The 25,039-nt window shown below is 40.4% G+C and overlaps 1 protein-coding gene across 2 annotated transcripts in view; it reads left to right on the plus strand.

Annotated features, from left to right (window-relative positions):
• The window catches only part of LOC121370638 (nuclear pore complex protein Nup133-like), a 99,100-nt gene that overhangs the window by 38,764 nt on the left and 35,297 nt on the right, over positions 1 to 25,039 (plus strand). For both annotated transcript variants that reach the window (XR_005957707.1, XM_041496005.1), the window contains exons 18-24: positions 5,013 to 5,119; positions 7,634 to 7,740; positions 11,144 to 11,246; positions 12,188 to 12,307; positions 13,049 to 13,192; positions 15,905 to 16,118; positions 22,487 to 22,620. Coding sequence is in view for 1 of the 2 variants with exons in the window: in XM_041496005.1 (XP_041351939.1) it covers positions 5,013 to 5,119; positions 7,634 to 7,740; positions 11,144 to 11,246; positions 12,188 to 12,307; positions 13,049 to 13,192; positions 15,905 to 16,118; positions 22,487 to 22,620 (929 nt within the window). In the remaining variant the exon portion in view is untranslated. The remainder of the gene's footprint in view (positions 1 to 5,012; positions 5,120 to 7,633; positions 7,741 to 11,143; positions 11,247 to 12,187; positions 12,308 to 13,048; positions 13,193 to 15,904; positions 16,119 to 22,486; positions 22,621 to 25,039) is intronic.

Genomic DNA, 25,039 nt, shown 5'->3' on the forward strand with positions numbered 1-25,039 from the left:
AAAGTTAAAAGCCCTGGGCTTTTCTTTTTAAACTAATTTGGTTGTTATTCTTCACTTCAGATTGCATGTAATTTTGCGACTCAGGTGACTGTAACAAATTGTAGAATGTTTTGCAGTCAAGATAGTTTCAGTGTGAAAAAAAAAGTCATAAAAACATTTGTATTTTGGTTTAGGATCAATGAAAAACAGTTATATTGTTCTCGAGCACAGTCCCTTCAGAACGCGTCACTGGTTTTTAACTTTCACTTTCGGCTGAAGGCCTAGAAATAATTGTTTGGTAATAAATGAAAATGTGCCTGTAACCAAATGTTAAAATAATGTTACTGCTGTCCTTTATTAATCATGTACTGTTTATATGATGCAGTGAATCTCCTCTAAACAGTAGCCTAAACCCATAGGCCAAATTGGGCCCCAAGTAAGAAATCTATTTTCGATGAGTATCCAGGGGTTTGGATTTAGGTAAAAGTCTTTGTTGTATTCTGTTCACTATTAAATTTGGCAAAAGTAATTAAACTGTCAAATAACAACTACAACCAAATGTGGATAAAATGATGCAATTTATAAGCACATGGCTTGGGAGGTTAGGTGTGTTTTCATTATCAAACAAGTTGATGTTTTGTCGGACTTTGACATGTTGCAATTTCATTTGAAAATGAAATACAGTCGATATCTTTTCACGAATCCAAGCTGAAGAATTAACAACTAAAAAATAAAATTCATTATTGTCTGGTCACAGCGAAAAGGCCTACGAGATGTAAACGAATTCCAAACATGTTCGCAACATTATAATAACAAAGCCAGTAGTATTCGTCCCAGTTTTGAAGGGTAGGCCTAAACATTCATGTTAAAGGATGTGTTGGTCGTTGAGCCATTCACAACTCGTAGGGCTTTTTCAGGTCTATTAACAGACATGGGAAACTCTTTTTCCGGAAAACGTGGCGTTTTAGTAACAGTTCAAGTATAAACATGTGCATGATATGGTAAAAAAACCCACCAAAGAAACTTCAAATATGCATTTTAAAACGTGCTGCATCACACTGCTTCAGAAATACCTACTCTTAATATTAAGTGTAGTGGAAGATGGATACAACCTCTATGGTCAGGAGACAAGCCATATTTTTTTTTGTATTGATATAGAACGGGTCTTTTATTTCAAGACTTTTCTAATAACAAATCAACAAGAAACCATGTGATCGGGATTATCCCGTCTTTTCACAGGTTTGTTGATCGATCGTAATTTTGTTTTGTCATACAAAACTATTTTTAAGTAACGTATTTCAAAAAATTCACTGCAGAGATATATGTAAATATAACTTAAATAATAAATGATAACTAATGTTTTCAATCTTAGATTAACCCGTCTAATAGGTTTTCGTTTTATTACATTACCAATGATGTAATCAGTAATTCACAAAAATCAAAGGAAAACTGACTTTCACATTTGTGGTAAACAGACAACTACTTTGTTTTAAACTTAAACAACAAAACTATAAACTTTTTTCCCCTTTTTTAAATACGAATGGTATCAAATGTAATTTGTCGATCAAATAAATTATTTATGTCAGCCGAGACGTTCCGAGTGAGGAATTCGGAACTCGATCGTAACTCAAAGGTATTCCGATTTATTCATGAGCTAAGACTATTATGTTATCAAGACCATGTTTATTTAACTCAAACCATGATATTTGTATAGGGCCTAAGTACAACAATTGCTCAAAATTATGATATTGCTTTGTAAAAAAAAAATTTACTTGTCCAACAAATAACCACTAAGGTACATTATGCTTGTCTATGTAAATTTCCACTTGTCGGGACAAACAGACAAGTGCTTATTTCGAACGCTGTATGTCACATTCATCATTTGATTTTCGTTTAAACCTTTACATCATATACTCTTCAAAAAAAGAAACGCAAAAGGGTACAAATGGGTTATAACTCCGATTTTATGTTTCCTACCGGTTCATGCTTTGTGAATATAAGGTCATTGCATGTCCCAAACACATTCCCACGGTTACATTCGATAAAACGCAGCTACTGTACAATAAAGTTCCAAAATGTGAATATTCGCAAAAACGCAGCCACGTGCAAACCATGTCACCACTGCACGTGCGTTGTCTGCACGTGCAACATGAACACCGACAGTATAAAAGTGCAGGGTGTTCGCTTGCCTGGCCTCTGTATCTGGCCGACAGTTGACAATCCAGGACATGCCACGTCTCAGTGAACCGCGGAGAAACAATGCTATCGGCCGACTAGACGCAGGCGAATCCAGAACGGCCGTTGCCAGGGCATTCCATGTGTCCCCAAGCACCATCTCCAGACTGGGGGACCGTTACCAGCAACATGGATCAACACGTGACCTCCCTAGATCCGGTCGACCACGGGTCACTACCCCCGGGCAGGACCGCTACATCCGGGTACGCCACCTTCGGGAACGATTGACTACTGCCACCTCCACAGCCACAGCAATACCAGGTTTGCGCAGGATATCCGACCAGACCGTACGGAACCGAGGTGTCATCTTAACACCACAACACCGTCGACTCCGACTGCAGTGGTGCCAGATTCATCGACAATGGCCTCAACTGCGATGGAGACAGGTGTGGTTCAGTGACCAGTCCCGATTTCTGCTCCGACGTCATGATGGAAGATGTCGCGTGTATAGGCGTCGTGGTGAACGTTATGCGGCAAACTGCATGCAGGAAGTGGACAGATTCGGCGGGGGTAGTGTCATGGTGTGGGCAGCCATCTCACACACTGGCAGAACTGACCTGGTCCACGTGCAGGGCAACCTGAATGCACAGGGCTACATTGACCAGATCCTCCGGCCACACATCGTTCCAGTTATGGCCAACGCCAACGCAGTGTTCCAACATGACAACGCCAGGCCTCACACAGCACGTCTCACAACGGCTTTCCTACAGAACAACAACATTAATGTCCTTCCTTGGCCATCGATATCACCGGATTTGAACCCAATTGAGCATCTATGGGACGAGTTGGACCGACAGCGACAACCACAGCCCCAGACCCTGCCCGAACTGGCAGCAGCCTTGCAGGCCAAGTGAGCCACCATCCCCCGGGACGTCATCCGTAGTCTGGTTGCTTCAATGGGCAGGCGGTGCCAGGCAGTTGTCAACACACGCGGAGGCCACACCCGGTATTGACTCCAGATGACCTTGACCTTGGTGGTGTGTCCTATCACTTACTCACAATGGACTAGAGTGAATTGTGAACAATCCTGCAACATTTGGTAATTATCGGACTCACCATTCAATAATTAAATCAATTCTCCAAATGTTACGACAATGTGGTTTTGCGTTTCTTCTTTTGAAGAGTATATAAAAATATTTTGTTTGGAAATTGTAAAATACTTTCACCTTTTGTACATGTACATGTGTTAATATTGCTGTGAACCTGCTGCGAGGTTAAAGGAGTAGTATTATGTAAAATAAGCGTTCTTTTTGGGAAAGATGCCTATCCAAAGTTCCAACTTCAATATATGTATTTAAAAAATAGAAAAATTGCACGGTCAGAATTCATAAAAAAAAACCCAGATTATTTCTACTTTATTGATATGGCCATCTTTATAAAAAGGAGTTGTTCTCCCCATAAGCAGATGTAATGTGAAAGCCGGAATACTTGGCCTTCAATATACAAAGCACAACAAAAGCCATTAAAAAAAATAGATTGATTCCAAGACCGATTTCTCAAGCAAGAGCAATCGTGGTGATTTTGAATAAAAACACTGTTATGGCAATATACTGCAGTTGTTTCAGTTTAAACCTGTATTTAACAAGAACAGACTGCCGAGTAACAATGACGTGATAATTAGAGAATAACTAACGAGCTACGAGGAATTATGAATTATCTGTCCTGAGTGAATGAATGTTGTAAACCCGAGCCTTTAATTCGTAATGTCTACAGTACAAAATAATACAAATGTATTTGCATTTGAAAATAATTATTTTTATATATTACTAAAGCTGCTGCTTATGAAAATATACCATTTCATGTTTATGAAGCAATGAGTCCATTTGTTTTTGTAAATCTTTGTAGATCGTATAACGTATGTGTAATCTGACTCATGAATGGAAACATTATATGAATGAAAGTGAAGTTCCGGCCATGGCAAGCAACCAACCAAACGTTGTGATTTTTAAGCCAGCCAATCAGTGGCTGTAGAATCAACCTGCATACTGTGCAGAGATCGAAAAAATATTACCCTGTATATTTGAGCCCATATGGGTAATAAAACCCAATGTTTGTGTGTTGCTGCTAATGGCTGTGTAGCAAAACAATCGGGTAATGCAAGTTGGTGTTTATATGGCTGCTATGCCTTTATACGGTTGCAAACAGAATGTGTTTGTTGTCAAAAAACTATGTGGTACCAAACTATACTAACCATAGTCTGTGACCCGATCTGATGTCACAGAACTAATGCACTGACCAGTCACTAGGTGACGTTCATTGTTAAAGGCTACAAAATAGCAAAAGTAACAGTATTTTGATTGTTATTTAATTAAATATGCCTTTTTAAAATTATTGTTATGGAAAAATTGTGTTAAATATATAGTAGATTAAAATATGTAGCAGTGAAAAACCTTAATTTAGCTTTCCTTTGAATAATGCAAAGTTGTCATTATGCTCCAGCGATTGATTATAATAAAAAAAGTTATCGGATGTGATGATCGTTTATAAATATTAATTATAGATTGTTGTGGAAAGTGTTAGCTGTACAGTTTAGATGTTTCAACTAATGTTAATATGCTGGTGTTTGAGTTTGTTGTCTTATACACACACAAAAACCCCAGATACTGTATAGGTACAAAAGATAAAATTAGTTATTTGTTAGGTCTATTCCTTTTTAAGTTCATATAATTATAACCAATTGCATAATCAAGTTGATCGGTTGGTACAAACCAATGATAACCTATGATCAATCATGAAGTTCTGTTTGGTTCCCAACACTACAAAGTTGTGTTTCGATTGATCATTTCTTATCATTACAGATGCAGCTTTCAGTTCATCACTGATTATCCAGCAACAGTTGAGAGACAAGGAAAAAGCACATGATTATTTGATTAGCTTTCTCAAGAAACTCGACCTCTGGGACAGGGTAGGGTTTTTTTTATCCATTTTTGTGCTGACTTATTTTCACTCAGTGATAATGCTGTATGATCAATGTTATTAATAAGTTTGGTTTGTTAAGTCTGCACTAAAGTGGACATTTGTAATGAAAATAAGCATATTCACCACAAAATGTATAGATTGTTGAAGGTGATGTGTACAAAGATGAGCACTTACTAGTTTTGTCGTACCAGTAATCAGTGTTGTAGAAGGTAAGATGATGTTACATCTCCAACACTGGTGATGTCATAGGCTGTATGAGTTTTGACTTACCAGTTATCAATGTTGTAGAAGGTAAGATGATGTTATTTCTCCAACACTGGTGATGTCATCGGCTGTACTAGTTTGGTCTTACCAGTAATCAGTGTTGTAGAAGGTAAGATGATGTTATTTCTCCAACACTGGTGATGTCATTGGCTTTACTAGTTTGGTCTTACCAGTTATCAGTGTTGTAGAAGGTAATATGGGATTACTTCTCCAACACTGGTGATGTCATCGGCTGTACTAGTTTGGTCTTACCAGTAATCAGTGTTGTAGAAGGTAAGATGATGTTATTTCTCCAACACTGGTGATGTCATCGGCTGTACTAGTTTGGTCTTACCAGTAATCAGTGTTGTAGAAGGTAAGATGATGTTATTTCTCCAACACTGGTGATGTCATCGGCTGTACTAGTTTGGTCTTACCAGTAGTAATCAGTGTTGTAGAAGGTAAGATGATATTACTTCTCCAACACTGGTGATGTCATCGGCTGTACTAGTTTGGTCTTACCAGTAATCAGTGTTGTAGAAGGTAATATGGGATTACTTCTCCAACACTGGTGATGTCATCGGCTGTACTAGTTTGGTCTTACCAGTAATCAGTGTTGTAGAAGGTAAGATGATATTACTTCTCCAACACTGGTGATGTCATCGGCTGTACTAGTTTGATCTTACCAGTAATCAGTGTTGTAGAAGGTAAGATGATGTTACTTCTCCAACACTGGTGATGTCATCGGCTGTACTAGTTTTGTCGTACCAGTAACCAGTGTTGTAGAAGGTAAGATGATATTACTTCTCCAACACTGATGATGTCATCGGCTGTACTAGTTTGGTCTTACCAGTTATCAGTGTTGTAGAAGGTAAGATGATGTTACTTCTCCAACACTGGTGATGTCATTGGCTTTTCGTTAACTGTTTGAGGAATTCATCAGAGGATCCTGGAGATATCTCTTCGGTTATTCCATTGGTTAAAGCAATACCAGTACATCCAGTTCACCAAGCCAGGCACATTACAAGTGTGTCGAATGGTTACATGAACTACAAATGTATTTTCAAGAATACTCACCATTTATATTATGGCCTACCAAATTTTACTTGTGCAGTCTGTTGATAGTCGAGGAGGAATAGAGGATGTTGTGCTGTTTGTGATTGGAAGTGGCTTCTGTAGACGCAGGACAAGCCTATAGCTATTTACTTGCTTGTTGCACCTCAGGAGTCGAATTCTCTCAATATGGTTTTCCCATCCCAACCATTGGCCCATGACTAGTACATCAAAAGCCATGTTGTCCTGTCTTTAGGGAAGTGCATATAAAAGATCCCTTGCTGCTAATAGAAAAATGTAACAGGTTTTTTGTAAGACTTTGTGTCATATATTACCACATTTTTGACATTCTATAGCATTCTATTAATCAGTGTTCTCTAGTGGTTTTGTTAAACAAAAACACTTTACCTTTGGCTGACTGTTAGCATGTTGAGATTGAGGGGCAAAATACACTTTACCTTTGGCTGACTGTTAGCATGTTTAGATTGAGGGGCAAAATACACTTTACCTTTGGCTGGCTGTTAGCATGTTCAGATTGAGGGGCAAAATACACTTTACCTTTGGCTGGCTGATAGCATGTTCAGACTGAGGGGCAAAATACACTTTACCTTTGGCTGACTGTTAGCATGTTCAGACTGAGGGGCAAAATACACTTTACCTTTTGCTGACTGTTAGCATGTTCAGATTGAGGGGCAAAATACACTTTACCTTTGGCTGACTGTTAGCATGTTCAGATTGAGGGGCAAAATACACTTTACCTTTGGCTGGCTGTTAGCATTTTCAGATTGAGGGGCAAAATACACTTTACCTTTGGCTGGCTGTTAGCATGTTCAGACTGAGGGGCAAAATACACTTTACCTTTGGCTGACTGTTAGCATGTTTAGATTGAGGGGCAAAATACACTTTACCTTTGGCTGACTGTTAGCATGTTCAGATTGAGGGGCAAAATACACTTTACCTTTGGCTGGCTGTTAGCATTTTCAGATTGAGGGGCAAAATACACTTTACCTTTGGCTGGCTGTTAGCATGTTCAGACTTAGTGAATAGTGAATTACATTTACTGTCTTCCTATTGATTTTCTTACATACAACATACACTCATGGTTAAATAAAGATATTAAATAATCTAAACATGAAGCTTGCCAACAGGTAGCCTTGAACTGATTGTTAAGTTCTGTTTGACTAACAGTGTTGTTTGTTTCCAGCTCTGTGGTGTGGTCATGCGAGAGACGGTGATGTCTACCAGATTGTTCCTCTGTGAACACGCCGAGAAGCTACAGGCTGCGATTGCACTGCGAGAGTTACACAGCGAGTATGTCGTTCTGTTGTAAATAGTGTCACATGAGGTAGTCGGTTGTCACCAGGCAGCGAGTACGTCATTCTATTGTAAACAGTGTCACATGAGATAGTAGTTTGTCACCAGGCAGCGAGTACGTCATTCTATTGTAAACAGTGTCACATGAGGTAGTCGATTGTCACCAGGCAGCAAGTATGTCATTCTGTTATAAACAGTGTCACATGAGGTAGTCGATTGTCACCAGGCAGCGAGTACGTCATTCTATTGTAAACAGTGTCACATGAGGTAGTCGATTGTCACCAGGCAGCGAGTACGTCATTCTATTGTAAACAGTGTCACATGAGGTAGTCGATTGTCACCAGGCAGCGAGTACGTCATTCTATTGTAAACAGTGTCACATGAGGTAGTCGATTGTCACCAGGCAGCGAGTATGTCATTCTATTGTAAACAGTGTCACATGAGGTAGTCGATTGTCACCAGGCAGCGAGTATGTCATTCTATTGTAAACAGTGTCACATGAGGTAGTCGATTGTCACCAGGCAGCGAATATGTCATTCTATTGTAAACAGTGTCACATGAGGTAGTAGTTTGTCACTAGGCAGCGAGTATGTCATTCTATTGTAAACAGTGTCACATGAAGTAGTCGATTGTCACCAGGCAGCGAGTATGTCATTCTATTGTAAACAGTGTCACATGAGGTAGTCGATTGTCACCAGGCAGCGAGTATGTCATTCTATTGTAAACAGTGTCACATGAGGTAGTAGTTTGTCACCAGGCAGAGAGTACGTCATTCTGTTCTAAACAGTGTCACATGAAGTAATCGATTGTCACCAGGCCTCAATCTAGAACGATAAACTAGGAAAAGTGACTTGCTTTCCAGGAGAAAGGTGAGAAGTTTGATAGAAATAGGCGAAGTGAACATTTATTGGTACATTTCATAATGATTCATCATATTGTGCTTTCTTTTGGAAAGGTTCTAAATTATACTCCGTTTAGTGGGCTGCCAGGTAATTAGTTTTTGAAATTAATTAATTGAACAAAATAATTATAAACAAGTAACAAAATTAAAAAATACTATATAATAATTATTTAGTGTTGTGAATGGAAGTGCAACGTTAGCAATAACCCATCGTGTCGTTACAGACTTATAAAGCTTACTGTTACGTAATTTAACAAGTACTGTAACAGCCTCTACAAAATACCATACCAGTGTTCTTTTGTTTATTTCACACAAAATAATAGTGATGGTACCTATATTTGTACACTGATAACATCTTTATTTAATTTTTTATCGGCAATCTTCTATCGAAACCAATAATTTGGCACCAGATTTGTCATGTGATGACTGTCTTTCCTACATTCGACCAGAATGGTGATTACATATTTTGTCCTCTGTCATAGATTTAGTTGGTTATAACTGATGATTTTTACTTAATGTCATTTGTTTATTCTGCAATTCATAATAAAAGATTATAATTGGGGAATATGACCACTTATAAAAACAATAGAAGTGTCGGGTTTCAACAGTACAATTATATACTGTGGGTCTAAATAATGTTTACACTGCCTTTATAAAAATGAAACTAGGTATGTGTATGTACGATACTAGTAAAACAACAGAACAATGTTATCTCACATTAGGGGATTTCTTTTAAAATAGTATTTGTACTTCGATTGGTTTGTTCACCAAGATGAGAGACCAAGATTTACTCTCTTGAACGACAGCTCAACATCCATACGTTATATCTACCATATATTTGTATCTACATTTTTTGTGCCAGATACTAAAGGGCAAACTAAGGGGTCGGCCTATCCAGTGCCAGGTGTAGGGGGCATTAAGTAATGTTATTTGGGTGGGGAAGGTATTTAAATTATTTTACTAAGGAGTACTAGACAAATTTGTTGGTGATTATACCATCAGAAATAAGTTACATGCAGTTACATTTGAAGATACTGTATGGGGTAGGGAACATTTTGAGTTAAGGTGTACTAAACAAATTTTGTAGATGATGATACCATCAGAATCTTATGACATGCCAATGCATGTGAAGCTATTGTATTAAGTCTAAAGCATCAGTAGCATTGTTGAACATACCTGAATTAAGAAGCAGTAGATTTAATTGTTTAAAAGGTACAATACTAGTATATATGAATCTTTCAATTTTGGGCTACCATAACATGTATTCTGGGCTATCGCATTTTAGATACCTGGTAGTCCAGGGGATACCATGAAAATATCAAAATGTTTCAACCCTGCCTCACAGCTCTACACTAAGCTATTAAAGCTGACTGGACTGGAGCCAGTACTAGAATGCCAGACCTTTTAAAATACATTGTGAATGTGAAGGGCCTGTTTTTATAAACTAAAGTCCGAACCACATGGTTAACAACTACAATAAATTACTCTCTTACCTTTTATTAGTTAGATTTCCCTCATATTTTGTCCAGATGATAACCATGTCACTTATACCAACTTCGCTTAGATCTCGTAGGACAAAAAGCACATAATATTTTGCCGTTTGCCATTTAAAAATTTTATGGAATATTCTCCAAGAGGGGTGAAAGGATGTGATGTAATTTAACAACATCATGACGTGTTATGGTATAATGCAACCGTGATTACATCATATTAATTACGTTACATAGTTTGGAGGCTTCCACCTCTCATGAAGAGTATTGCATAATAAAGTAAAATGGCAGGACGTCAAGAAATTACATATTTTTTGTCCTAGAAGATCTCAACAAAGTCAATATAAGTGACATGTTAATAATTTGATATGTGGAATCTGTGTAATTATACATTTTTTTCCATGATTTTTGTCTGGACAAAATGTGAGGAAAATATATTGGTAACTAAAGGTAGGAGATTAATTTATTGTAGTTTTTAACAATATGGTTCAGACTTTAGGTCTGTGTTGTGTGATAAATATACAGAACTTCACATACGTTGTTTTCGCATCCTATTTGTTGCACAAGTTTATTTTGCGAAAGAATATCGTGGTATGTTCTTTCGCAATATAAGCAAGTGCAATAAATAGGAAGAGAAAACAACATATGTGAAGTTCTGTATTTATTTCATACCTTCTTTTATGTTTTACAAAAACGGTTTTTAATTTAACTTAATAACAACACTTTGTTAGATTTACTTAGCATTAAGAATCATACTCTGCGGCAGCCTTGTGTAATATTTCAAATACGATGTGATGTAATTTGTAAATCATATATGATGTCAGTAAATAAAAGGTGCTAACTGCAGTAAAAATAAAAAGGGAATTCCCCATTTAAAAGTTCCGGTCCAGATCGCACATGTGTGATACAAAATGAATTTATCACATGGTTTCAAAATCTCTTTATTACTGTAGTAAGATTGAATAGGTAGGTAATAAATCCTGTGACATATGTCGTCATCTGTTTCCAGACATGCTGCAGTGATTGACAACTGTATTCAGGCAGTCCTCGAAACTGAACGTGATGCTCAAATACCATCAGGCCTTACTCCACAAGATGTCTTCTACAGGGAGGTAAGCTGTATTTAATAATGCACAGATCACACTTGGGGGCGATTCAAGTAAAATAGTTGCAAGGGTGAAATCCACTTCAATTTCTCCCCCCAAAAAATCATTACATCATCAGTAATATGGTCACCACAAAAACAGACTGCAGTCAAGTGTTCAAAGTGAAAATTCAACAAATAAGTATTATCACCATAAAAACAATCTTGTACACCATATGAAATACTTTATTTAAATTGAAAGTGCTGTGTTACATAGCAAAATATTAAGATCGTCAGTAAGGTATGACGATCAGGTACTTCATATAGACTGGGATCTTGAGCATTTTTATTTATGCAGTATGTAACTTCATCATAAGCATAAAGAAGACAACCTGTTAACAATCTGTGAATCCTGAGCATTTATGATTGTATGACTTGTGAAACGACTGGCAGAAAAAATATAAAGGTATAAGGTAAAATTGTGTTGTCTCTGACTGAACTGTTTTATTTTCATGTGTATAGGATTGGTAAAATTGTGTTGTCTCTGATTGAAACTGTTTTATTTTCAGCTGTATAGAATTGGTAAAATTGTGTTGTCTCTGATTGAAACTGTTTTATTTTCAGCTGTATAGAATTGGTGGAATTGTGTTAACTGATTAAAACAGTTTCTTTGGGTTTTCTTATTTAGCTCAATTTGTAAAGCTCTCAGGTGCTTGGGTTGTAGGATCAAACCCCTTTGGTGAACTCATTCTGTGATTGTTCTCCCCCCCCCCCCCCCCCCCCCCCTCCCATCTCATTTAGTGCTTCATGACTTGCTGGAGTATGTCTGTGAGAAAATGTGTATAAAAGATCTCTTGCTTCTGATGAATAAATGTAGCAGGTTTTCTCTGAAGACGGTGTCAGAATTACCACATGTTTAATCAGTGTGCTCTTGTTGTGTCATTAAACAAAACAAACATTTATTTCCAGGTGTCTAGGATTAGTGAAATTGTGTCAGCTCTCATTGACTACGAGGTGGACAGACTTTCCTCAGATCTTCCTCCTCGACAGCGTGTAATTCTTGTTTCCATCACCAACAACATTCTTGAAGTAAGCTTTATTTTTATCAATCATCTACATTTACATTCATCAGGGTATGAAAAAACAACAACCTGAAAACTTAATGGGCAAAGCTGTTTACATATAAATTTGTGTATACAATGTGATATCAGATATGAAGTTTTCCGACAGTCATTTTTACATTCATCAGCACATGAAATTAACCTGCTTTTATGCTTCTAATGTTAATGAATATAATGGAAATTAATTATTTGTTTGTAACTTAGTGGGCTCATCCTCCACTGTTCTTTTTACATGTTCAGCTATAATCACTGAAGTCATGACTTGTGGGGTTATATGGGGTGTCGGTAAATAATATTAGTATTCTTATTTCTAGGGAGGGGCAGGATGTAGCTTATTAGTGGTAGAGCACTCAACTGAAATGCAGTTGCTTGCAGAAATAGTTGCTGTCTAACCTTGTAGTGGCTGGGGTCCCTTTCCATCCAGTGTCCCATGACTGGTGCTTGTAAGGCCCAGGTATGTACTGTCCTGTTAATAGGAAAGTGCATATAAAAGATCCCTTGCTGCTCTATGGCAGGAGTAGCCCATGTGGAAGCAGCTGGTTTCTTGTCTGTTTTAAAAAAAAACCATTATGTTACATACCTAATAGTTTAAAATGTGCTGAGATGATGTTCAACAAATATTCCTTTCCTTAATCCACTGTTTGTTGTTTTCTCGTGTGTATGGTTAGGATCACTGATGCCAACACTTGTTTGGGTTGTGTTTCCACAGGGAGTTCTGAGTAGTGCTCTGCAGTATCGCCAGTGTAAGGCGGCAGTGTTCCAGTCTGAGGCGGATGAGCTGTCTGATTTCGAGTACATTCCGTGGACCTCGTCTGGTGGAAGCAAAGGCATCCGCACTCTCATATCAAAACAGGTGTCAACTACAGCTTGTTTCAACTAACAAACTTCAGGCAAACTGGGAAAAGAAGGAATTTTTCAAATGCTAAATGAATACTTTTCACAAAAACAACTTTTTCAACTCATAATTCAGTGGCCACTGGTATTTAGCATCTTCTTTTGATTACACCCATTGGTCTGAATGGATATGCACATTTTAATAGCTTTGTTAAAGGAGGGGACAATTAAGGCATTTGGCCTGGTATGCATAGTCGGCGATATATAATGCACATTATTGCTTAATATCAACAAGTATAATCATATAGTTAATTAATAAAACGGTTAAATGTGACGGCTATAATATATAATGGGCGCTGCCATTTTGTACCATCCCAGTGAATACGCCCTCTGGCGAGCTGGTGGTTACATAATACCTAACGTGCCACGTCAGGAATTAGTCTTCGAACTGAAGAAACAAAACATGCCTGATTTTTGCAGATGCATCACAATGTTCTGTAATAATATCCATCCCAGTAAGCCAGCAACAAGTATATATTATTTTTCAATACAAAATAAACCACCATTGTCAGTGTTCAAATAACTATTATGTTTTGTACATAAATTAACCTACATACAGAAATAATAATCAGAGTATTTTCTTGGTTAATTGGTCTTTTCTTTCTGTGACCTGTAACTGTGGTTCCTGATTGGCAGGTGTATATTTAGACGGTCCCCAGACACTGTCTAGACACAATGAAAAGACTTGCCTCTTTTATTAAAGGTAGGGTCAACTCAAACAAGAGCCTTATGTGTTGGAAAGATGCATACCCGGACCACCAAAACATACTGACACTTTAGCAAATGAAAAACACGTAATTTTAGAGTTAATAAAAAACCATGATTATTCCTGCTAACTGGAGGCAGTCATTTTGTTTCATTTTTGTGACGTCCGGTGGGATAGCTTGGGACGAAGTGACGTCAGCTCCTGACCGTCTCCTGTATGTACAGTGTAAACAAAAGCAGTAATTTTCGACAAGGCGCTTCTCTTTGATCAACCTGACTTGTAAAACAGCATAAATGACGTAATAATATAATAAACTATTAAACTAAATATATTTCGAAACGAAATGGGGTTATAGTATTTTTCTCTGTTAAATAATCCAAAGGAAAAATGTACACTATTAAGGCCTATTGATATGCTACATTTGGAGCAAAAACGACAACCCACGATACCCAAGTGATAATTTTCTTTTCTTTGGGACTACGTAATTGGTCAGTTCTGTGGTTTTAGATGGAAAAGTCTACTTAATCAATAGTTTGGCAGAACTATTTACAGTAATAAACCATGTCCATTACCATTTTAGGGGCGACAGGTAATATTCCACAATACCGGTATGTATTTTTGTGTCTAGACAGCGTCAATTAATTGCCTCGTCTGGTTACCAATCAAATACACACCTGCCAATCAGGAATCACAGGTAGAAGCAACTAACAGCATAGACCAATTAACTAAGAAAACACTCCGTGTATCATTTCAGTACGTAGGTTAATGCATGGACAAAACATTGTTAATTATTTTGACTTGTTGTGTAGACACTTTGATAATGGTATTTTATTTTGTATTGAAAAATAATATATATATAGTGCTGGATATACTTATTGCTGGCTTACTGGGATGTGTATTATTACAGAACATTACAGTGTATGACTATTTATCATTCCCAAAAACCAGGTAGATTGTGTTTCTCCAGTTCTAAGGCTCATTCCTGACGTTACGTGTTAAGTATTACGTAACCACCAGCTCGCCAGAGGGCATACTCACTGAGATGGTACAAAATGGCTGCGCCCGTTATATATAATAGCAGTCACATTTAACCGTTTTATTAATTAACTATACGATTATACTTGTTGATATTAAGCAATAATGTGCATTATATATCGTTGAATATGCATACCAGGCCAAATGCCTTAATTGTCGCTTCCTTTAAGATCACAGGGTATTGTGTGATAACCGCGTGGACACCCATCAAATTGTAATGGGCATTATCAGCCATCCTGCTTTATTACTGTAAGTAATTCTGTAAAACCCTTGATTAAGTAGACTTTCCCATTTAAAATCACAAAACTGACCAATTACATAGTCCCAAAGAAAAGAAATTATCACTTGAGTATCATGAATGGTCATTTTTGTGCAAACGTACCCTGCCAATAGGCCTAATAATATGCATTTTTTTCTTTGGATTTTTAAAAGAGAAAAATAACTATAACTCTTATTTTGTTCTGTTGATGTTAAATAGTTTATTATACTATCAAGTCATTTATGTTGTTTACAAGTCATGTTGATGAAAGTGAAGCGCCTTGTTGTAAATTAGAGCGTTTGTTTACACTGTGCATAGAGGAGTTGAACGGAGCTGACATCATTTCACCCTAAGCTATACCACCGGACGTCACAAAAATTAAACAAAATGGCTGCCACCAGTTAGCAGGAATAATCATGTTTTTTTATTAACTCTAAAATTATGCATTTTTCATTTGTTAAAGTGTCAGTATGTGTTGGTGGTCTGGGTATGCATCTTTTCAACACACAAGGCTCTTGTTGGAGTTGACTGTCCCTTTAAGAACGTTTTTCATTAATGCATTGAGTTTTACTTTGTCTCCACATAGCTTAGCCCAGTGTGTGTGGGGAGAGACATGTGGGGGAGGGTTAGGCTTTTCAGCTCTAATGACTTGTAATATTTCTGTTTTACAGTTTAACATTACCCTAGAAAGTGGTGTGCCAGAAGCAAAGAACGTGGAGGGTAGAGGTGTGTTGTTTGAACAAGTGCTTCGAATGGCCGATCTCTTGTTAGATGGCTACAGTTGTCAGCTGGAATCTCTTCGACAGAATCCAGAAAAGTCCGAACAGTATCGACAGTTGAACAAGAAATACGAACAAGAACGATCCAAGCTGATCTCACCTCTGTGTTAGTATTCTTGCTCTACAATCAGTTGGCTTTGTTTGTTTTGGGGGTTTTCCACAGTTTTTGCCACTGACAATTGTGAAAACAATAGTTTCATTCACACATTGCTCATGCAAATCTAATTTTGCATAACCTATTTTTCATTATCACGTTAAATTTAGAACATGATTTACATGGACATATTGGGTTACATAAAAAGGAACTGGATTACCTGAATTCAATGTTCTTGCTAATCCGTTTAGGGGAGGGGGGTTGCTGTGACCTATCATGTTTTGCCGCCCTGTTTCATATTTTGCCATTTCTCCTTTAATTTTTGCGTCCTGCTATATGTTTCTGCATAATACTTTTTTTTCTTTCACATTACCTGTCCTCAAAACAAGTGCCACCCACCCCCCCCGCCCCCCCCGCCCCCCCCCCTTACGGCTAGTAGTCTGGTCTGAACATCCCAACAGCCAATGGGATGGCCTAAATTCTTCTACTGCATACTGCCTCTAGTACCGGTCACATGACTAACTTCCTTCTTTTTCTCTTCTCTGTTGGGTCCGGACGTCTTTTCTTTGACTGCATAGCAGTCAGTTTTATTGTCGGATTTTGGTTTTGGATTTGTGTTTTATGGTGAAAAAGTTTCCTCCATTTTGTTCTTTGTCTTTATTGCTTCATTTGGCATGTTTCACTTGGTTATTACAAGTGTTATTTCCAAAATTGTAATGTTTGTGTGTGCCAGATAACAACATGTAGGCCGCCATTTGCAAAATGGCGTCTATTTTACAACGTCTTGTGCGATCATGTTTACAATGCAAGACGTTCACTGCTGGAGACAATTCGTACGATTTGTGCCAGGGTTGTTGGGTTCCTTTTAACGTTGATGCGAGATGTAAAAGTTGTTCAGGACTTTCTGAGGTCGAGTTCTCTGCTTACCTGAAGGTGGTGTCAGCTAGAACTAAGGAGATTGAGGCAGCGCTTTCCATCACAGACTTGGTGGCTGATGTACTGCGCTCGCTTTTGCCTTCCATGCTCCAGGAGACTATGGCTTCCATGGCGGCTACTTCTAAATCGGCGGATACTGGGTCAGGGCCAGTTCCCGTCCCTTCAACTGGCGGGTTGGTTCCTTTGACTCGACTGCAGTGATTTGTGATGACAAGCATCCTGCGGCCTTCACCCATCCTTCTAAGAAGCATACAGGTTCCGGTAGACTTTTCCACGGATTCCTGGGTTCGCCAATCTTCGCGCCCATCACGGGACAAGGCTGCGGTTTCATCTTCGCATTGGAGCTGTGATCGTAGCTGATCTCCGTGGCCTCCATGGCCTCCCACGGGCACCACGAACTATCATCGCTGATCTTCAGCTGAAGCGCCTTCCAAAGCTTCTGAGCGTTCCAGACGGGACCGTCCACAGTCCGGTTCACATGCGTCTTCCACTACTGCCGATCGGGTTGCCTGTGCGCGAGTTATGAGGGATTTCACAGATGAAGCTCTGGCTGCTTCCATCATAGATAATACAGATTCCGCGGACCACATGACAATGAGGGATTCCTTCACTAATACATCCGCCAATGCCTTCCAAGAAGGGCCCGACACCGATGTTTGCTATGGATGTTCCACCGGAAGGTGTGGTGATCCGTTCCCTGGTGGCCAGTACTTTTCTTTTTGAGATGGCGACTGATTGGACCGCAGTTTTTTCCAAACTGGTCGTCTCACCTTTGATTGCCGTCAAGTCAGTGCTACCGATGGTGTTGCAGAAAACGATTGTTTCCATGGCTGCCGCCACGGTTCTTGCAGTTTCAGGGAGGGTCCAGTGGCGGTTCCAGCGACACCTGTTTCCGGCCCTATCCAGACTTCACCTGCGGTTCATCCTGCAGCTTTGATTTTGTCGTTTACGTCACCTGCGGCTACTGTGGAATGGACTTCAGCGGATTCATCGGGTTAGCATTCTTTATACTCCTCTCGTGACCGGTCTGAGTCGTCCTTGTCTCATCAGAGCCGTGCACACAGTCGATCTCCATGGCCTATCACGGGTCCCATGGACCATCGTGACCGATCTTCGGCTGATGTTAGCTTCAAGGCTTCTGATGGATCCTGACAGGACTGTCCATGGTCTTGGTCTCCAGCGACTGCCATTCCTTCCGATGGTCTTGCTTGTGCTTGCATTATGAGGAATTTCTCCATGATGTTCAGGCCCCATCTGTGGTTGAAGATATGGAGTCCGCAGTTCGTATGAAGATGCGTGATTGCCTTGCTGCTGTTATGAGATATTACCGTAGTTTCCGCCTTCTACGGCACATTCGACGAAGGGTCCCATTCCTATGTTCACTATGTATATTCCGCCTGAAGACAAACCGTTTTTCCAGATACCCTGTTGATCGTCAGTTAGCCACTCTCGCTGTTGGGGTGGACGGACGATACCTTTACTTCACACCTTCTGTTCGGATTGCTTTTCCAGCTTCCATCTAGGTTACCATCATCTTCATAAATCAAGGCTAATATTCATTCCTCGTATTCAGCCTTGATACATGTCGTCAAGAAATTGTGCCACAAAATGCTTAAATTTCATTGGATGCGATGAGATCTGATTGCAACGAATCGCAACACTCCTTATAGATTCCCTTGTTATTGTAAACAAAGATGGCAGCGTTAGCGTCCGGCGGTTAATTTTTGATATTGCTTTCAAGATTGTCACATGTTACCGATGCTGTGATTGGTCAGCGATATCATCGTGTAAGGGACATAATCGGTGTTACAAATTTTCTTCCAATAGAGGGCGCTAGTAGTGGATATCAGTAATCTTGACTACATGTATCAAGGCTGAATACGAGGAACGAATATTAGCCTTGATTTATGAAGATGGGTTACCATATCAACTCAATGAGTTGCGGTACACACCGCTACACAGTTGTGGTACATCATCGGTTCGAAGTTACAAGCATTTCAGGTCAGTGCTGAAGACAGTATGCTGGACCCGTCGATTGTGTCAGGACTCCGTACATCGGTCTGTCTGTTGCTCGATGAAGTTACCGAGATATTCAGCAGGTCGATCCCTACATCCAGTGGTGTTGCAAGTCAATCGCTACTTCCACTGGCTCCAGAAGTTATTCAGTTGCCATCACGCAGTTTGGTTTTTTTTACCACGACCGTTTTACTACGGTCCATTGCAGATTATCACCCCACTGAAGTTCACTGTTGTTTTCGCTACCTCGCATCGGGTGGTGTGACGGTCGTGGATACTAGCTGTTTGATGTTTGCGTTGCTTTACATCCACGTATATCGGGAATATAGCGTAGTGGGCCGCTACGTCGTCAGTGTCTCTTGACCGTCTAACAGGATCACTGTTCTGATGTCCAGGTTCCTGCTTCACTGCACTACTGTTTCATGTAGTGCCATTGCAAGATGCCTTCATTACGCAGTTTCTACAGCATCTCGGTTGGGTTATCACACATACATTGCAGTTTATCGAAGTCTGCCTTCGACCGGATTTGGGCCTTGTTCAGGTTCCTCTCGACCGATAGATGAAGATTCAATCCATGGTTTCGAGAGGCTTAACCACTTCGATGTCCATTGGCAGAGTCTCTTGGGTCTCCTCACGTCGGCTCAAGATTTGTTGGGTCCAGATGTTCTTGAATCCATTCATTTGTGGCAACAACCCAGACTTGATAATCAGTCTTCCAGACAACCTCCAGTCCACCCTTCAATAGTGGTTCCTTCAGTCGAATGTCTTAGACGGAGTTGCTTTGCGGTCATTCCAAGCGTCCCATCATCTGTTCGTCAATGCGTATTTAGAAAGTTGGGGAGCCTATCTGAGCCACCAGACTACATCGGGGCTGTGGTCTCCAGAAGAAACCGGTCTTCACATCAACCTGTTAGAGCTGTTGGCCGTCTACAGTGTAGTCCTTCATTGGCGTCAGACGTTGATTGGAGCATCACTCATGGTGACCATAGACAGTATTTCCGCGGCGGCTTACATCAATCGCCAGGGCGGAACACACTCCAGCAGTCTTTTTCAACTGACGTATCGTCTACAAGCTGGTCGACAGGATTCTCCTGCAGCTTCATGCTCGCCACATTTTAGGGCATGTGCTTGTCAACACTCTGTCTCGTCCATCATCTCTACAATTGATGGAAAGGATACTGCATCCAGAGGCCTTTTGTTGGGTGTGCAACAACTTTTGCACACCAAACATTGACCTATTTGCGACACAGTTCAACCACCAGTTGAGGGTTTATGCATCTCCTGTACCAGATCCAGATGCCTTGGCCATCAGTTGGGACCAGATGGATGCTTATGCGTTTCCGCCACCAATCCTACTTCCCAGGGTGCTGCAGAGATTCCAGCAGTTTCACTGTCGACTTCTGCTCATTGCACTGATGTGGCCATTCAGGGTGTGATTTCCAGACCTCATCAGACTTGCGGATCCAAATCCACTACTTCTGCCAGATTGGGATCATCTGTTGCTGCATCCCACGTCCAGGTTACACCATCCACACCCCTCAGTTGTTCCAACTGCACGCGTGGACCTTATCACCAAGAGTTTGAGGAAAAGGTTTTTCTTCTCAAACCATAGAAGCCATCTTGAAAGCTCACAGATTATCCACTACTGCTTACAATGTCCTATGGCTTTGTTTCCACCGATGGTGTGTCCTGCAGAAAATCAGATCGCAGACTATTCAGGTGCCTAGTCTTGCTGACTTTTTGATGTATTTATGTACATCTTTGAATCTGAAGGGGTCATCTTTTGCGGGCTACGTCTCGGTGATTGCCACTGTTCGTGATGCTGCTACCTGAATGAAGTTGTCGGGTATCCATGAAATCCATAAGATGATTAAGGGATACAAGCTTGAAGATCAAGTTCGTCATTTTCGTCCACCAAAATGGTACTTGAATATTGTGCTACAAGCCTTATCTACCACACCATATGAGTCTATTGAGTCGTCCTCCTTTCAAGATTTGACACGGAAGACCATCTTTTTGCTGGGGTTCGCCGCGGCTGCTCGTGTCTCTTAGATCCATGAGCTAGATGTTGCTTTGGTCCGGTTTCACAGAGATTGCAGTGCGGTTGCTTATGAACTTTGTAGCGAAGAGTCAGCTGCCTGATCAAGCGCCTTGTTCGTATATGATTCCAGCCCTCTCCTCCATTGTGGGTCCAGCGGATGTTGAGGAATTAGCTTTGTGCCCTGTGAGAGCCCTGCACCACTACATTGAGAGGTCTAGATCTTGTCGTCAGCATCGCAAGAGACTTTTCCTCTCCTGTAACCAGAGTCATTTGAAGGATATTAGGAAGAATACGGTGGCCACCTGGCTTTGTTCTACTATCCTGAAGCCTTGGCTGCCACGATGTCACTGCACTGCAACACACCCATTCAGCACATTATCACTGTTTGTTTTGGGGCGACAGACTCGATCTTTGCCAACTACTGTCTGAGGGATGTCTCCACGGAAGACGTTGAAGGGTTTCATCATTTGGGTCCTGTTGTTGCTGCACAGACTCTGGTGAATACAAGCCGTCGTCATTGAAGTGTCTGTCGGATTCTGGGCTGCTCATTGAGATGTCCATCGAATCGACAGGTGAGGACTGCTTAGACTTTAGTTCTTTTGCACGGTTCACGCACTAGTGCCGGAATTTTTGTCTGGATAACATTTACCCTGCACTGCATGTGGTCATATATTGTCTTTATTGGACTAACAGTTCTTTGGTGTAATAGACAGAAAACACTTTGGAGGGGGGGGGGGGGGGGGGGGGGGGGGGGGGGGGGGGGGGGGGAGGGGCTTGATTAGTTCAGTGTTTTGACAGATGCACCCCATCATGTTGTCGCTTGTTATTACTAACACTTCAATACGTGGGGGGTTACCTAACACCTGCATCCCTGGTGGCTACGTCTTCCCACCCTGTCAGAACCAGCATGAGATGTTGCTTACCAACTCCAGTTCCATGTGTTTCTAGGAGCCGTACCTGCCACTGCTGACGGATGCCACCTTTCTTGTTGTTGTTACTAACATCACCTGCATTGGTCTGTGACAGGCATTCCTTGAAGGAAGGCTTACCATGGTTGGTTATTTGGAGATGTGGGGATCACTCTCCCTTTAATTTTCATCCAGTGAGAACACTGAATTTATAGGTTATGCAAATTTTCAGTACTCCAAGGCCTAGATTAATTATAAGCCCCCCAAAAAGGAATAATTTTAAGAACTGAGTTTTCAGGCAAAGCTTTAGATTGTCATTTTCATTAACCAAATAATTTAACAAATTTAAATGTATTTTTCATTTACTTTAATTTATATTTTACCTATGGAGTTTATAAATTTTGTTCCTATGTCATAGAGAGTTATTAATTTTAAATGCTAGGCTATAACTATAATTGTACTACAATGCTTGTTTTCAGTGGACTATGAACAGTATGAGCGTGCAGCGTCACTGGCAGAGAAGTACTTTGACTTCAATGCTCTCATTCAAATATGTGAAGTAACCAACAACGAAGAGCGTCTTCAGCGCTACATTACACAATTTGCTGATAGGGTAAGAAGTGGCAGTTTTAAAATCATCTATCACAGAAAGTGATAAAATGTTCACAGTGCTGCTTGTCATTGCCATGCTTCATACTGGTATATAAGTGACATGTACACTTGCATCAGTTGAAATGAACTTGCTTGATATACAAATCGAAACTTGTACATCCATATTTCATCATCAGTCCACCTTCTTTTCTAGCCTTCTCTCCCAAAGTGTGTTCTGTGCCGGCTAAGATTAGTGTTGTGACAGCGGAAAGTTATATCACTTTGGAAAAAACCATGATACGAAATAGAAGCTTGTTTAATATCCTATATCATATATACAGTGAAACCTGTCTGAACAAGACCCTGAACACACCAAAATCCTGTCAAAACTGGCCAAATTTCATGGTCCTGAATTTTCTCTTACTTAAACCATGTATACTACTCAAAAGAATTTAAGGGTCAAATATTTATAACCAAATAAGTTTCAGAGTGTATTAGATTGCTGATGTAAACTACACCAAATTTTTTATTTATTGTTCCATATTTACAAAAAACACAAATAAACGTCACTGTATACAAGAAAGTCACATGACATGCTGTCAAAATTGAAGGTTGTCAAACATGGATTTTACACATTAGAACATTCGTTTAATAGTGTGTGAATCCACCCCTGGCGCGAATACACTCGACACATCGTTGCCTCATGCTGTTGATCAGACGTCTGAAGAACTCTTGGGGAATGGCCTGCCACTCTGCCATAAGAAGTTGACCCAGATCATGAAGGTTGGCCGGAGGGGCATGGTTATCCCGAACTCTCCTGCCTAATTCGTCCCAGGCGTGCTCTATTGGGGCCAAGTCAGGCGAATATGCTGGCCAATCCATCCTGGCGATACCTTGTTGTCTGAGAAAGTCCGTTACCACCCTGGCGCGGTGGGGTCTGGCATTGTCATCCTGCAGAATTGCCCCGCCGCCAATCTGCTGAAGGCCTGGGAGAACCAACGGCTGGATAATCTCATTCAGATAGCGGATTCCATTCAGATTGCCATCCACCACATAGAGGGGGGTCCTGTGGTGGATAGAGATGCCGCCCCACACCATGACTCTGCCACCACCGAACCGGTGACGTTGTCTAACGTTAACGTCAACGAAGCGCTCCCCAGGACGTCTGTAGACACGAACCCGACCGTCGTTGAACTGGAGACTAAACCTGGACTCACCAGTGAACATCACTCGACCCCACTGAACACATTGCCACCACAGATGAAGCGTACACCAGTGACGTCTGGCCGTTCTGTGACGTGGTAGGAGTGGTGGTCGAACAGCCTGGCGACGGCAGCGTAGATTATTGGCTCTCAGACGATTGCATATGGTTTGATCAGACACTCGAGTTCCAGTCGCAGTCCGCAGATTGTCACGTAATCGGCGTGCAGTGGTTGTGCATTGACGTAGAGCCATATTGGTGATGTAGCGGTCCTCTCTATTTGTAGTGCTTCGGGGTCTTCCCGAACGTGGACAATTTCGAACAGAATTCGTTGCTTGGTACCGTTGCCACAGTCGGCCAACGACACTCTGACTGACACCAAGTCTCAGAGCAACATTTCTTTGTAAATTGCCATCCTGAAGCCAAGCAATAGCCCTTCCTCGATCTTCGATAGTCAGTTCAAGTCATACCATTGTCGAATTTGGAGTGTGCACCGTACACGAACGCAAGCTCCAATTATACGGAAATTCAGCATTGGGAACATGGAATACACGTGCAAAGCGTGCAAATGAAGCGCTTTGTGAAAAAGCAAGTTATGGGCACTTAGCAGACCTTTCGCTTTCGCCCTAATTTACGTGCAAATGTAAGCATGTTTTCGCCATTAGAACCAGTCGACAGTGTCAATGACAGTGGATTTTAATTCATTTACGGGTTGCTTAGACCCACTTTCGTCTAAATGGAACAATACCATGCGTGACATTATGGTCTAGCTAATGTAATTGACATTCAGAAAATAATGTCGAAAATATCGTCTGACCCTTAAATTCTTTTGAGTAGTATATTAAAAACCTTGACTTAATTTGTATTTTATATACTAAATACAAACAGAAAATTGTATTTCTTTTCAACTTCACCTGTCCTCAAAACAAATGCATATTCCCCTAAGGATAGTAGTCTGGTTCGAACATCCCAACAGCCAATGGGATGGCCTAAAATTCCTCTACTGCATACTCCGTCCTGTTCTGGTTACGTGTTGTTTTTAAATGTATTAATTGTCACTTATGCCGGTCACCAGTTGTCAGTCGCCATTATGTTCTTTATCATTACACATTAACCTTCTGACTACTGCAGGCGAGATATCTCGCCTGATGTAACGTCAGTCGATATACTGTACACTGTATACAGTGCATTCCCCAATTCATATTTCCCGCCATTTTGCAAGTATTTTCGCTTGACAACA

The sequence above is a fragment of the Gigantopelta aegis genome, chromosome 4 (genome assembly GCF_016097555.1).
Source record: "Gigantopelta aegis isolate Gae_Host chromosome 4, Gae_host_genome, whole genome shotgun sequence".
In the NCBI taxonomy this organism is placed as follows: Eukaryota; Metazoa; Mollusca; class Gastropoda; order Neomphalida; family Peltospiridae; genus Gigantopelta; species Gigantopelta aegis.